At 42.9% G+C, this 13,903-nt stretch overlaps 1 protein-coding gene across 1 annotated transcript in view; it reads left to right on the top strand.

Annotated features, from left to right (window-relative positions):
• Positions 1–1,040: 1,040 nt before the first annotated feature.
• Positions 1,041–13,903, top strand: part of LOC311116294 (ephrin type-A receptor 6-like) — a gene marked incomplete at both ends in the record, with an annotated part of 185,605 nt that continues 172,742 nt past the window's right edge. The window contains 2 exons of the mRNA XM_084191397.1: positions 1,041–1,062; positions 2,996–3,060. Coding sequence (XP_084047523.1) covers positions 1,041–1,062; positions 2,996–3,060 — 87 coding nt within the window. The remainder of the gene's footprint in view (positions 1,063–2,995; positions 3,061–13,903) is intronic.

Below are 13,903 nucleotides of genomic sequence, written 5' to 3'. Positions count from 1 at the left end.
AGCTTTCATATAGTACAGCTTTCATATAGTACAGCTTTCATATAGTACAGCTTTCATATAGTACAGCTTTCATATAGTACAGCTTTCATATAGAACAGCTTTCATATAGTACAGCTTTCATATAGTACAGCTTTCATATAGTACAGCTTTCATATAGTACAGCTTTCATATAGTACAGCTTTCATATAGTAGAGCTTTCATATAGAACAGCTTTCATATGAGCTTTCATATAGTATAGCTGCCATATTAGTATAGCTTTCATATTAGCGTAGCTTTCATATAGTACAGCTTTCATAGAGTATAGCTTTGATATAGGACAGCTTTCATATAGTATAGCTTTCATACAGTATAGCTTTCTTGTAGTATAGTATTGCTGTAATATAGTAGCGTTCATATAGTATAGCTTTAATATAGTATTGCTTTCATATAGTATGGATTTCATATAGTATAGCTTTCATACAGTATAGCTTTCACATAGTATAGCCTTCATATAGTACAGCTTTCATATAGTATTGCTTTAATTTAGTATAGCTTTAATCTAGTATTGCTTTCATATAGTATAGTATTGATTTCATATAGTACAGCTTTCATATAGTACAGCTTTCATATAGTACAGCTTTCATATAGTAGCTTTACCATTAACATGCTGTACATACATACCTTTCATGTTACCATTTATATGCAGTAGCACATAGTTCCTATGTCATTCATATGTTCCCAGCAGGTTCTGATATACCCCCTCCTCTTCAATCTCCCTATCATCCTCCTCTTCCTCCTCCTCCCTTATCTCATTTTCCCTCTCCTCCTCTATCTCCTCCTCCTCCATCTCTTCATTTCTTATGCCTGAATGAGCGCTCAGGGGAGGCTGATGAGACCAGCATTTCATTTGTTTAAACAAAATATGCATGAAATTAATGAAACCAACGTTTAACATCGTAGCACTCCAGTGTAGTGGAGCGTGGTGCAGACAGAAATGTTAAGTCGATGTGTGAGTGCAGTCAGCCAACCCATCTCACCGCGGCATTGCCATATAAACTATTATGTATGGCTGGCAGAGTGACGGTATTGTACCATGCAGACACAGAACTCCAAATGTGTTTTTCTATTAATTATCCTGTTATAGTATAGACCATGTTTTATTTTGAACTCTGAACATGCACTGTCTCACTTAGCATAGAGCATGCAGTAATTGCCTTATACAGTATACAGGAAAATCAACGAACACACACACACACACACACACACACACACACACACACACACACACACACTAGGCTCTGGCCCAGAGTTCTATGCTACCTGCTGGCTCGTTTGATACAGCTTTTTGGCATAGATCTGCCTATTGTTGCAGTGAAGCTTAAAGTATCTCTAAACGCCAGTGTTCCTGGTATCTGCTTTTATTGCTTCTTTGCCACTGTGCTTTTGTTGATGTTGATAAATCCATCCATTCCTATCCTGGTGCTCTCCATACTGTTACGGTGGTGGTTGTGCCACAGCCCCTTGCCTGATCCAGGGCAGATGGTGTATTGTCTGTCACTGCAGTGAGGCTGATGGGTTGCTGGGTGGCTGGCTGGGTAGGTGGGTTGGATGGCTGGATGGCTGGCTGGCTGGCTGGCTGGCTGGCTGGCTGGCTGGCTGACTGGCTGGCTGGGTGGCTGGGTGGCTGGCTGGATGGATGTGTGGCTGGGTGGTTGGCTGGGTCGGTTGGATGGCTGGGTGGGTGGGTGGCTGGATGGGTGGATGGATGGATGGCTGGGTGGTTGGCTGGGTAGGTGGGTTGGATGGCTGGGTGGCAGGATGGATGGCTGAGTGGCTGGGTGGGTGGCTGGATGGATGGGTGGTTGGCTGGGTGGGTGGGCTGCTGGGTGGCTGGCTGGCTGGCTTGCTCACTGGGAGAAGCAGTGAAAAGAGCATTCAGCTTATTATGACTGACACATACGTGGTAGCACACAGACGTCTTACAGCCTGAAACACACACACACACTGACAACACACACAGGCTTATGAACTGGTTGGACAGTTTTTGTCAGAAATGCTCTGTCAAATACACTGGCTTGACACTCACAATCATGGGAATTCTCCCTTGTCTGCTAATGTATGGTAATAACCATGTTGATGCGTCTATATCATGTTTAGATTCTGCAGTTAAGGTTACATCACTTTTAGAGGAGAGACAGAGAACACAGATAATGTTAAAACACAGATTCTTATAAGATACAGAAAATTAATGTGTGACGTTGAAGGTTACACCTCTAATCCATCCACCCTCTGCTCAGAAAGACTGAGAGTATTATTCTAGTCTTTATAAAAGTGAAGTTTGCCTAATGACATCTGATCCTGAATTATTTAGCTTTCTGTCCTTGAGAGAGACAGAGATGGAAAGATGTTTTAGAACTATAATATTTTGTCAGACTCAAGTTCACAATGATGCTGCCTGGAAGCAGTGAACTTGTAATATTGACAAAGTGATAAGCCTCAATAGAATAACCCTGAAAGATCCTGAGAGTGACATTCCACTCAGCTAAAATCAACAAGTATGTAAAGATGAATAACTTTTCACGAATAAAGTTACTGGTATTTCAAAGTATTTAAGCTATCAATAGAATCTATCAGAATCCACGCAAATGTGATCAAATGTGCATGCTGTATCTACTGTATACATAATGTACATGAATTACAGTGACCCATTCACAATAAATAGCTGGATATTACACTGAAATGGTTTAGGACGGAGGGACGGGTATTTGTAATCTTATCTGGTGCTGCAAGCAAACTCTATCAGGCCTAAATTGTGCTGTTCAGCTCTGAAATAATGCTTTACTGAAATGGACCCGCCACAAATATTCATCTTGGGGAAAAACTCATTTTTGTTAAGATACAAAAGTCTAAATGAGAACATTTATGAGCTATATTTCAATTACTGAGGCGGAAATAGCGAACTATGTATATCAACATTATGCTAATAGTTGTGTTTCTCTCTCCTGTTCTATTTCAGTGGTACTGCTGGACACCACCTCTGTTTTGGGAGAGCTGGGATGGAAGACCTATCCCATGAATGGGGTAAGAGAGAGAGAGAGAGAGAGAGAGAGAGAGAGAGAGAGAGAGAGAGTGTGTGTGTGTGTGTCAGGGTTCGCACAAGGTGCTTGAGGTACTTAAAGTAATTTGGCACTCTGAAATTCAAGTACTAGAATACCTTGAAAATCTGACATTTTCTGAAGTTGGTACTTGAAAAGTACTTGAATTAAAATGAGAGGAGAACAGAAAATGATAAAATATGTTAATATGTAAATATTAGAAAAATGTATTGGTCTTGTGAATTAATTTCCAGGCAGACTACCGAGTTTTATTTCCTCACGTGTTTCGCGCTCTGGATGCCAGGCGAGCTCGCTCATTCCACCCACACTGCCACTCAGCCAGGCAGGTACAGAACTGACTGATTAGGTGCCGCCAAACATCACATTGATAGCAAAAATGCCGGGCAAATGTAGATTCAAGCCTGCCTGGCAGGATATTGATGTTTATGAATGGGTTTTGCCAGACCCAACCAGGGATGTAGCCACCTTTTTTATTTGTGAAATAGCATTTACTCACCTTTTTTATTTTGTTAATGATTGTCTACCTACTTATTGCGTTCCCAGCATTGATCAACGCTCAGAAAGCTTATTGATCTGAGTTCTAATCGCACCTACCTCTGCTAACGAGTGTAATCATGAATGATTAATGTATGCTCGTTATGTTCGTCTGCTCCCCCGGATTTGCGTTGTTAGCAAAGCATTCATTCACCACTCTGTCCAATGGGAAACTCCACCCACGACATAGGCCGAGAGGTGAAACGGACTACCTCAGCCCAGACCTACAGTGGCAAGTAGCAGAGAGACGCCGCTGACAGTGGGAATTCTTTTAACATCCCTCGACTCCTGCCATGTCAACAGACATCCCCCAAACAAACCCCCCTGACTCTCGGAGAATGAGTGTACAACTGTTAAATAGTTGCTGATATTTCAGTCAGATGTCTAGCTAGCTAGGTAGCTTAAGGGCTCTGGCTATTAGCCAGGTAACTAGCTATAACTAGCTGGCTAGAAGGATGAAGTTAGAAGCTAACGTTGTACGGAGCCTGACCTCAGCAGGAGCAGTTGACTGAAATTAAGCTAGCTATAATCAAAATATGGGCTACTATAAGTTCTCATAACAAAATACCTTTTCTTTATAGAAAGTAGTGAGACAGACAGTGGTGAGTCCGTTTGCAATGAAGGAGGCAAAGGAGATACACAGAGAGGGGAAGCATTAAAGCAAGCAGGGAGAGAGGTTAGCAGTACAGTGGTTCCCAAACTTCAAGCCCGGGACCCATGTGGGGTCCCCTAAAATTTAAATAGGGTTCCCTGAGAGAGTCTTTAATCTATCAAACACATTAATAACTTGTTTATCTTCAAATGGGTATAGAATTCAACATTTTAGAGTCAACTAAGGGCCTTTTACACTTGAAACCCCACCTCTTTAAGGAATACATGGGATAGGATAAAGTAATCCTTCTACCTGCCCTTACCCCACCCCCCAAAAAAATAAAAATATTAATAATAATAATATATTGTAAACTGGTTGGCCCACTGGCTATCATAAGGTGAATGCCCCAATTTGTAAGTCGCTCTGGATAAGAGCGTCTGCTAAATGACGAAAATGTAATGTAAATGTCAAAATTCATGTCATTATGTGTTGGGACAGCCTGTGGGACCTAAACAATTTAATATTATGTACACTGAACAAAAACATAAATGCAACATGCAACAATTTCAAAGATTGTGCTGAGTTACGACGTAGGTCGGGTGCCTTGTAAGGATCCGACGGCAAGTGGGTAATCTGCCTCTACCATCAGTCCTATTAGCCAACGTACAATCATTGGATAACAAAATAGACAAACTACGATCACGGATATCTTACCAACGGGACAATAAAAACTGTAATATCTTATGTTTCACCGAGTCGTGGCTGAATGACGCCATGGATAACATACAGCTGGCGGGATATACACTGCATCGGCAAGATAGAACAGCTGCCTCCGGTAAGACAAGGGGTGGCGGTCTGTGTATATTTGTAAACAACAGCTGGTGCATGAAATCTAATATTAAGGAAGTCTCGAGGTTTTGCTCGCCTGAGGTAGAGTATCTCATGATAAGCTGTAGACCACACTATTTACCAAGAGAGTTTTTATCTATATTTTTCGTAGCTGTCTATTTACCACCACAAACTGATGCTGGCACTAAGACCGCACTCAATGAGCTGTATAAGGCCATAAGCAAACAGGAAAATGCTCATCCAGAGGCGGCGCTCCAAGTGGCCATGGACTTTAATGAAGGGAAACCTAAATCCGTTTTACCTAATTTCTACCAGCATGTTAAATGTGCAACCAGAGGAAAAAAAACTCTAGACCACCTTTACTCCACACACAGAGACACGTACAAAGATCTCCCTCACCCTCCATTTGGCAAATCTGACCATAACTCTATCCTCCTGGTTCCTGCTTACAAACAAAAACTAAAGCAGGAAGCACCAGTGACTCAGTCAATAAAGAAGTGGTCAGATGAAACAGATGCTAAGCTACAGGACTGTTTTGCTAGCACAGACTGGAATATGTTCCGGGATTCTTCCGATGACATTAAGGAGTACACCACATCAGTCACTAGCTTCATCAATAAGTGCATCGATGACGTCGTCCCCACAGTGACCGTACGTACATACCCCAACCAGAAGCCATGGATTACAGGCAACATTCGCACTGAGCTAAAGGGTAGAGATGCTGCTTTCAAGGAGCGGGACTCTAACCCGGACGCTTATGAGAAATCCCGCTATGCTCTCCGACGAACCATCAAACAGACAAAGTGTCAATACAGGACTAAGATTGAATCGTACTACACCGGCTCCGACACTTGTCGGATGTGGCAGGGCTTGCAAACTCCTACAGACTACAAAGGGAAGCACAGCCACGAGCTGCCCAGTGACACAAGCCTACCAGACGAGCTAAATTACATCTATGCTCGCTTCGAGGCAAGCAACACTGAAGCATGCATGAGAGCATCAGCTGTTCCGGATGACTGTGTGATCACGCTCTCCGTAGCCGATGTGAGTAAGACGTTTAAACAGGTCAACATTCACAAGGCCGCAGGGCCAGACGGATTACCAGGATGTGTACTCAGAGCATGCGCTGACCAACTGGCAAGTGTCTTCACTGACATTTTCAACCTCTCCCTGACTGAGTCTGTAATACGAACATGTTTCAAGCAGACCACCATAGTCCCTGTGCCCAAGAACACTAAGGTAACCTGCCTAAATGACTACCGACCCGTAGCACTCACGTCTGTAGCCATGAAGTGCTTTGAAAGGCTGGTCATGGCTCACATCAACACCATTATCCCAGAAACCCTAGACCCACTCCAATTTGCATACCGGCCCAACAGATCCACAGATGATGTAATCTCTATTGCACTCCACACTGCCCTTTCCCACCTGGACAAAAGGAACACCTACGTGAGAGTACTATTCATTAACTACAGCTCAGCGTTCAACACCATAGTGCCCTCAAAGCTCATCACTAAGCTAAGGACCCTGGGACTAAACACCTCCCTCCTGGACATCCTGACGGGCCGTCCCCAGGTGGTAAGGGTAGGTAACAACACATCTGCCACGCTGATCCTCAACACGGGGGCCCCTCAGGGGTTCGTGCTCAGTTCCCTCCTGTACTCTCTGTTCACCCATGACTGCATGGCCAGGCACGACTCCAACACCATCATTAAGTTTGCCGACAACACAACAGTGGTAGGCCTGATCACCGACAACGATGAGACAGCTTACAGAGACCCTGCCGTGTGGTGCCAGGATAACAACCTCTCCCTCAACGTGATCAAGAAAAAGGAGAGATTGTGGACTGTAGGAAAAAGAGGACCGAGCACGCGCCCATTCTCATCGACGGGGCTGTAGTGGAGCAGGTTGAGAGCTTCAAGTTCCTTGGTGTCCACATCACCAACAAACTATCATGGTCCAAACACACCAAGACAGTTGTGAAGAGGGCATGACAAAGTCTATTCCACCTCAGGAGACTGAAAAGATTTGGCATGGGTCCTCAGATCCTCAAAGTTATACAGCTGCACCATCGAGGACATCCTGACTGGTTGCATCACTGCCTGGTATGGCAACTGCTCGGCCTCCGACCGCAAGGCACTACAGAGGGTAGTGCGTTCGGCCCAGTACATCACTGGGGCCAAGCTTCCTGCCATCCAGGACCTCTATACCAGGCGGTGTCAGAGGAAGGCCCTAAAAATTGTCGAAGACTCCAGCCACCCTAGTCATAGACTGTTCTCTCTGCTACCGCACGGCAAGCGGTACCGGAGCGCCAAGTCTAGGTCCAAGCCATAAGACTCCTGAACAGCTAATCATGGCTACCCGGACTATTTGCATTGTTCCCACCCCCTCTTTTTCGCTGCTGCTACTCTCTGTTTATTATCTATGCATTGTCACTTTAACTCTACCTACATGTACATACTACCTCTTATCTCGACTAACCTGTGCCCCTACACATTGCATCTGTACCAGTACCCCCTGTATATAGCCTCGCTACTTTTATTTTACTGCTGCTCTTTAATTATTTTTAATTTTTATATTCTTTACTTAACACTTATTTTTCTTAAAACTGCATTTTATTTTTCTTAAAACTGCATTGTTGGGTAAGGGCTTGTAAGTAAGCATTTCACTGTAAGGTCTACACCTGTTGTATTCGGCTCATGTGACAAATAAAATTTTATTTGATTTGAGAGCATCCTGTCGGGCTGTATTTACGTCAATTGCACCGCCCGCAACCGCAGCCCTCTCCAGAGGGTGGTGCGGGTTGCCCAACGCATCACTAGGGGCACACTGCCTGCCCTACAGGACACCTACAGCACCCAATGTTACAGGAAGGCCAAAAAGATCATCAAGGACATCAACCACCCGAGCCATGGCCTGTTCACCCCGCTATCATCCAGAAGGCGAGGTCAGTACAGGTGCATGAAAGCTGGGACCGAGAAACTGAAAAACAGCTTCTATCTCAAGGCCATCAGACTATTAAATAGCCAACACTAGCCGGCCTCCACCCAGTACCCTCCCCTGAACTTAGTCACTGTCACTAGCCGGCTACACCCGGTTACTCAACCCTGCACCTTAGAGGCTGCTGCCCTATGTACATAGACATGGAATCACTGGTCACTTTAATAATGGAACACTGGTCACTCTAATAATGTTTACATACTGATTTACTCATTTCATATGTATATACTGTATTCTAATGTATTCTAGTCAATGCCACTCTGACATTGCTCGTCCGAATATTTATATATTTCTTAATTCCGTTATTTTACTTTGAGATTGGTGTGTATTGTTGTGAATTGTTAGATACTACTGCACTGTTGTAGCAAGGAACACAAGCATTTTGCTACATCCGCAATAACATCTGCTAAATATGTGTATGTGACCAATATGATTTGATTTGAATAGTAAGTTGGTTTTTTTCATGAGGTTGTGGCGATATACTGCCATCTGTTGGCGACTAGAAACAATTGCATAATATGAACTATTACAAATTGATGGTACTTTAAAATAAGTATTAGTGTTTGAAAAAGTACTTAAGTCCTTGAATTTCACTTGCCACTGTCTATACGAACCCTGATGTGTGTGTGTGTGTGTGTGTGTACTTGTTTTCATTATCAGGACCCCAATGTCCTAACATTTCACCTGAATGTTCTGATAAGGAAGGAAAATGTCAGGACTTTTTTCAGGTCCTGAATTTGTTCAAATGTTATTTTAAGCTTAAGGGTTAGTTTTAGGGTTTTGGGGTTAAGGTTAGGGTTAGGGTTAGGTTTAGGGTTAGGCTTATGGTTATGGTTAGGTTTAGGGTTAGGGTTTTGGGGGTTATGGTTACGGTTAGGGATAGGTTAAGGGGTAGGGTTAGGGTTATGGAAAATAGGATATTTAATGGTCAAACATTTTTACACTCCAAAAAGTCCTAACATTTCACGAAAACAAAGCTGTGTGTGTTCTCAGGTCTGTTGTATTTCAAGACCTCTAGAGAGAGAAAGGATAGAACTGAGTGAGATAGCACTGGTCTCTGAGGAACCTCTCTCACGTTCAATATTTTTTCAATTCCCAACTTCACACAATACTAAAGGGCCATAGAAAGTTATAATTGACTCTTTCAATGTGAGTGAAAAGAAACGATTTGGATTCAATTTGGGATGTCTGGTACGAGCACGGCTGGGTCTAACATAACGTGGCTGTGGGTGAATAGAGTGGACGACTGTCCATTCATACTGGAAGACCTAGGTCTGTTCAGATTACCTCTTGACAAACTCTCAAACATCTCCCTACATCCCAGTAGCTCTATAAGTGAACTCTCAAACCTCTCCCTACATACCAGTAGCTCTTTAATATAATAACTCTTCTCTCTAACCAATGTTAGTCCATTCAATCTGGCCCGCGGGTGGTTTGAGTAAAAAACCAAAAACATGATTTGCATTTTTTCAATCGACATTGAAATGACTAAAACCAAATGGAAACTGTGTAGAAATGACAATGACCTACATTTATAGTCTCTTCACTCTGTCCAGCTTGCTAACAGTCATCGAAAACTAAAGCTAGACAGTCAGGGAGGATTCAAAATTCCAAAAGCGATGGATAAAGGAAATATAACACATTTTAAGTCCGGCTCTCCGGAACTCGGTGAAGACCAAATGCGGCCTGTGGGGAAAATGAGTTTGACACCCCTGCCCTAACCTCCTCCCTCTGTCTTTATAGCCTCTCTCCTCTATACCAGCCTTTTGTCTGGTAGATCCCATCCGTGCCTCTGTATTTCTCTTTCTTCACCTCTCTGAAACGTCCTCTCTGTCTTTCTATGTCTACCACCCTGTCTCTATCTTCTTTACCTCTCTGTGTATCTCTATGTCTCTCTCTACCTCTGTGTATCTCTATGGACCTGTCTGTCTCCAGTCTATACCTCAGTGTATCTCTATGGCCCTATCTGCTCTCTCTGCTCTGTCTGCTGGATGTCAGGAGAGGAGAGGTGATTACATCATGTAGGTGGTTGTGACAGCCAGAGGCAGCAGAGAGCGAGAAGACCTGTCCTGTCTGCAGCTCTGACTCCATGATTAAGCTGTCAAACCCTCTCCTCTCCCTCCTTTCCTCTTCCTCTCCCTCCTTTCCCCTTCCTCATCTCCTCTCCACTCCTCTTCCTCTCCCTCCTCTCCTCTTCCTTTCTCATCCTTTGCTCGCCCAGGAAACCAGTTTGCCTATGAATATTTAACACGGCAAGGTGAGAGGGGCAGACGGAGAGCGGGAGGGAGGTCTGGAGGGAAGGAGGGAGGTCTAGAGGGAAGTACAATAGTCTGAATCCCTCGCTACCTGGTAGAAGAGAGCAGCCAATCCCCTGTCTATTAGACACAGTCGGATATCTGAGCATGGCAGGTTGGCAGCAGCTAGCTTACACCCGCTATCATACCAGGACATTATAGAGCACATAATAAAGGTAAAGCACACCTGTCAGAACTATCTCTGTCTCTACCTTCTACAGGATGGCAATACGTGCTTTTTATGAGTTTTAGGTCTGTTAAAGGTGGAACGTCGTACCCTTGTTGTTGTGTAGTTGTAGCGTAAGAAAATCTTCAATTACTCACTTTCACACTCTGTCTCAGATATATAGGCCTATGTATAGCCATTCTGGATCCAAAGATAAACACACTATCCATAGACTGCATTTCACTGACACAGTATAAAGTTGTGAACATAAATACAGCCAACCTCTTAGATGTTAAGTCCCCTATATGGGGGACTTTGAGTGGTTCTGGACCGGTTCTGACTGACATTTTTGTGTACAAAGTGCTCTGTGAATGTCGTAGGGTCCCGTGCCAGAAAGCCTCATCTCAGTTTTCAGTGTCAGGTTTCAGACCCAACATTTGCATAGGGAGTGACGTGTCACATTTTCTGGCCTATCCAGACAAAGGAACGATTTCCTGTGCCTGTGAAACTCACAGCTGCACTTGCAATAGTGCATATGAAACGGGAATCTAGCGGATGCAACAATAGTAGTTTAATCTCGCTGTGATATTCTCAGCCGGATTTAGAGCTCTCAACATGAAAAAATACGAAATAATTTAATAGAATTGATACAAGACCACCTTGGACATTTAGGAGAATTCTCTGTCATCAGTTATATGAAATAGTGCCAATATTCCAATATTGTACTGTCACTGTATTTTAGTTATTAAGGAAGGTGAAATCTTATAGTAAGTTGTTTATAATTTGATTGTTATTATATTTAGAAAGCATTTCAGTCATTTCAAGCCCAATTTACAAAGGGAGTACACCTCAACAATTTATAACTATTTGTATCAGAAAGGTGAGTTCCAGACCTTTCTAAAACTATGCAACATTACCAGTTATTATTTATGGGCATCTAATGAAAAATAAATACGTTGTCTATTTAGGCAGAAATCAACATTTTGCCCTATAATTCAAGAGGTTTAAGCGGTGGTATTATTCTCTAGTATAGAAACAAGCTTAACCAAGGATCCATCATGTTGTTTCCTTTAGAGAGCGGTGAAAACATTATCCAGGCCAATCCTGTTGGTTTGAGAGATATGGCCTAGGGATGGACATTTGACATTTTTTTTATGTTTGAGTACTCAACAAAATAAAAGGCCCGCACTGGAAGAAAATATGTGCGCATTAATGCCTAATTGTATAAAGTTGTGAACATAAATACAGCCAACCTCTTAGATGTTAAGTCCCCTATATGGGGGACTTTGAGTGGTTCTGGACCGGTTCTGACTGACATTTTTGTGTACAAAGTGCTCTGTGAATGTCGTAGGGTCCCGTGCCAGAAAGCCTCATCTCAGTTTTCAGTGTCAGGTTTCAGACCCAACATTTGCATAGGGAGTGACGTGTCACATTTTCTGGCCTATCCAGACAAAGGAACGATTTCCTGTGCCTGTGAAACTCACAGCTGCACTTGCAATAGTGCATATGAAACGGGAATCTAGCGGATGCAACAATAGTAGTTTAATCTCGCTGTGATATTCTCAGCCGGATTTAGAGCTCTCAACATGAAAAAATACGAAATAATTTAATAGAATTGATACAAGACCACCTTGGACATTTAGGAGAATTCTCTGTCATCAGTTATATGAAATAGTGCCAATATTCCAATATTGTACTGTCACTGTATTTTAGTTATTAAGGAAGGTGAAATCTTATAGTAAGTTGTTTATAATTTGATTGTTATTATATTTAGAAAGCATTTCAGTCATTTCAAGCCCAATTTACAAAGGGAGTACACCTCAACAATTTATAACTATTTGTATCAGAAAGGTGAGTTCCAGACCTTTCTAAAACTATGCAACATTACCAGTTATTATTTATGGGCATCTAATGAAAAATAAATACGTTGTCTATTTAGGCAGAAATCAACATTTTGCCCTATAATTCAAGAGGTTTAAGCGGTGGTATTATTCTCTAGTATAGAAACAAGCTTAACCAAGGATCCATCATGTTGTTTCCTTTAGAGAGCGGTGAAAACATTATCCAGGCCAATCCTGTTGGTTTGAGAGATATGGCCTAGGGATGGACATTTGACATTTTTTTTATGTTTGAGTACTCAACAAAATAAAAGGCCCGCACTGGAAGAAAATATGTGCGCATTAATGCCTAATTGACCATAATTATTACAAATAACAAATCCAACTTGCAAAATGTGCCCATATACAGTGCATTCATAAAGTATTCAGACCCCTTGACCTTTTCCACCTTTTGTTACGTTACAGCCTTATTCTAAAATTGATTAAATATAATTTTTCTCTCAACAGTCTACACACAATACCCCATAATGACACAGCGAAAACAGGTTTTTAGAGATGTTAGCAAATGTATATAAAAAAACTAAACAGAAATACCTTATTTACATAAGTATTCAGACCCTTTGCTATGAGACTCGAAATCGAGCTCAGGTGCATCCTGTTTCCATTGATCATCCTTGAGATGTTTCTACAACTTGATTGGAGTCCACCTGTGGTACATTCAATTGATTGGACATGATTTGGAAAGGCACACACCTGTCTATATAAGGTCCCACTGTTGACAGTGCATATCAGAGCATAAACCAAGCCATGAGGTCGAAGGAATTGTCCGTAGAGCTCCGAGCCAGGATTGTGTCGAGGCACAGATCTGAGGAAGGGTAGAAAAATGTCTGCAGCATTGAAGGTCCCCAAGAACACGGTGGCCTCCAACATTCTTAAATGGAAGAAGTTTGGAACCACCAAGACTCTTCCTAGAGCTGGCCGCCTGGCCAAACTGAGTAATCAGGGGAGAAGGGCCTTTGTCAGAGAGGTGACCACTCTGACAGAGCTCCTCTGTGAAGATGGTAGAACCTTCCAGAAGCACAACCATCTCTGCAGCACTCCACCAATCAGGCCTTTATGGTGGAGTGGCCAGACGGAAGCCACTCCTCAGTAAAAGGCACATAACAACCCGCTTGGAGTTTGCCAAAAGGCACCTAAAGACTCTCAGACCATGAGAAACAAGATTCGCTGGTCTGATGAAATCAAGATTGAACTCTTTGGCCTGAATGCCAAGTGTCACGTCTGGAGGAAACCTGGCACCATCCCTACAGTGAAGCATGGTGGTGGCAGCATCATGCTGTGGGGATGTTTTTCAGCGGCAGGGACTGGGAGATTAGTCAGGATCAAGGGAAAGATTAACAGAGCAAAGTACAGAGAGATCCTTGATGAAAACCTGCTCTGGACCTCAGACTGGGGCGAAGGTTCACCTTCCAACAGGACAACGACCCTAAGCACACAGCCAAGACAACGAGTAGTGGCTTCAGGACAAGTCTCTG

This window comes from Coregonus lavaretus, assembly GCF_964263955.1.
Source record: "Coregonus lavaretus genome assembly, contig: HAP1_SCAFFOLD_277, whole genome shotgun sequence".
Lineage (NCBI taxonomy): Eukaryota > Metazoa > Chordata > Actinopteri > Salmoniformes > Salmonidae > Coregonus > Coregonus lavaretus.
The sequence above is the reverse complement of the archived record's forward strand: the minus strand, read 5'-3'. Positions and strand labels throughout refer to the sequence as shown.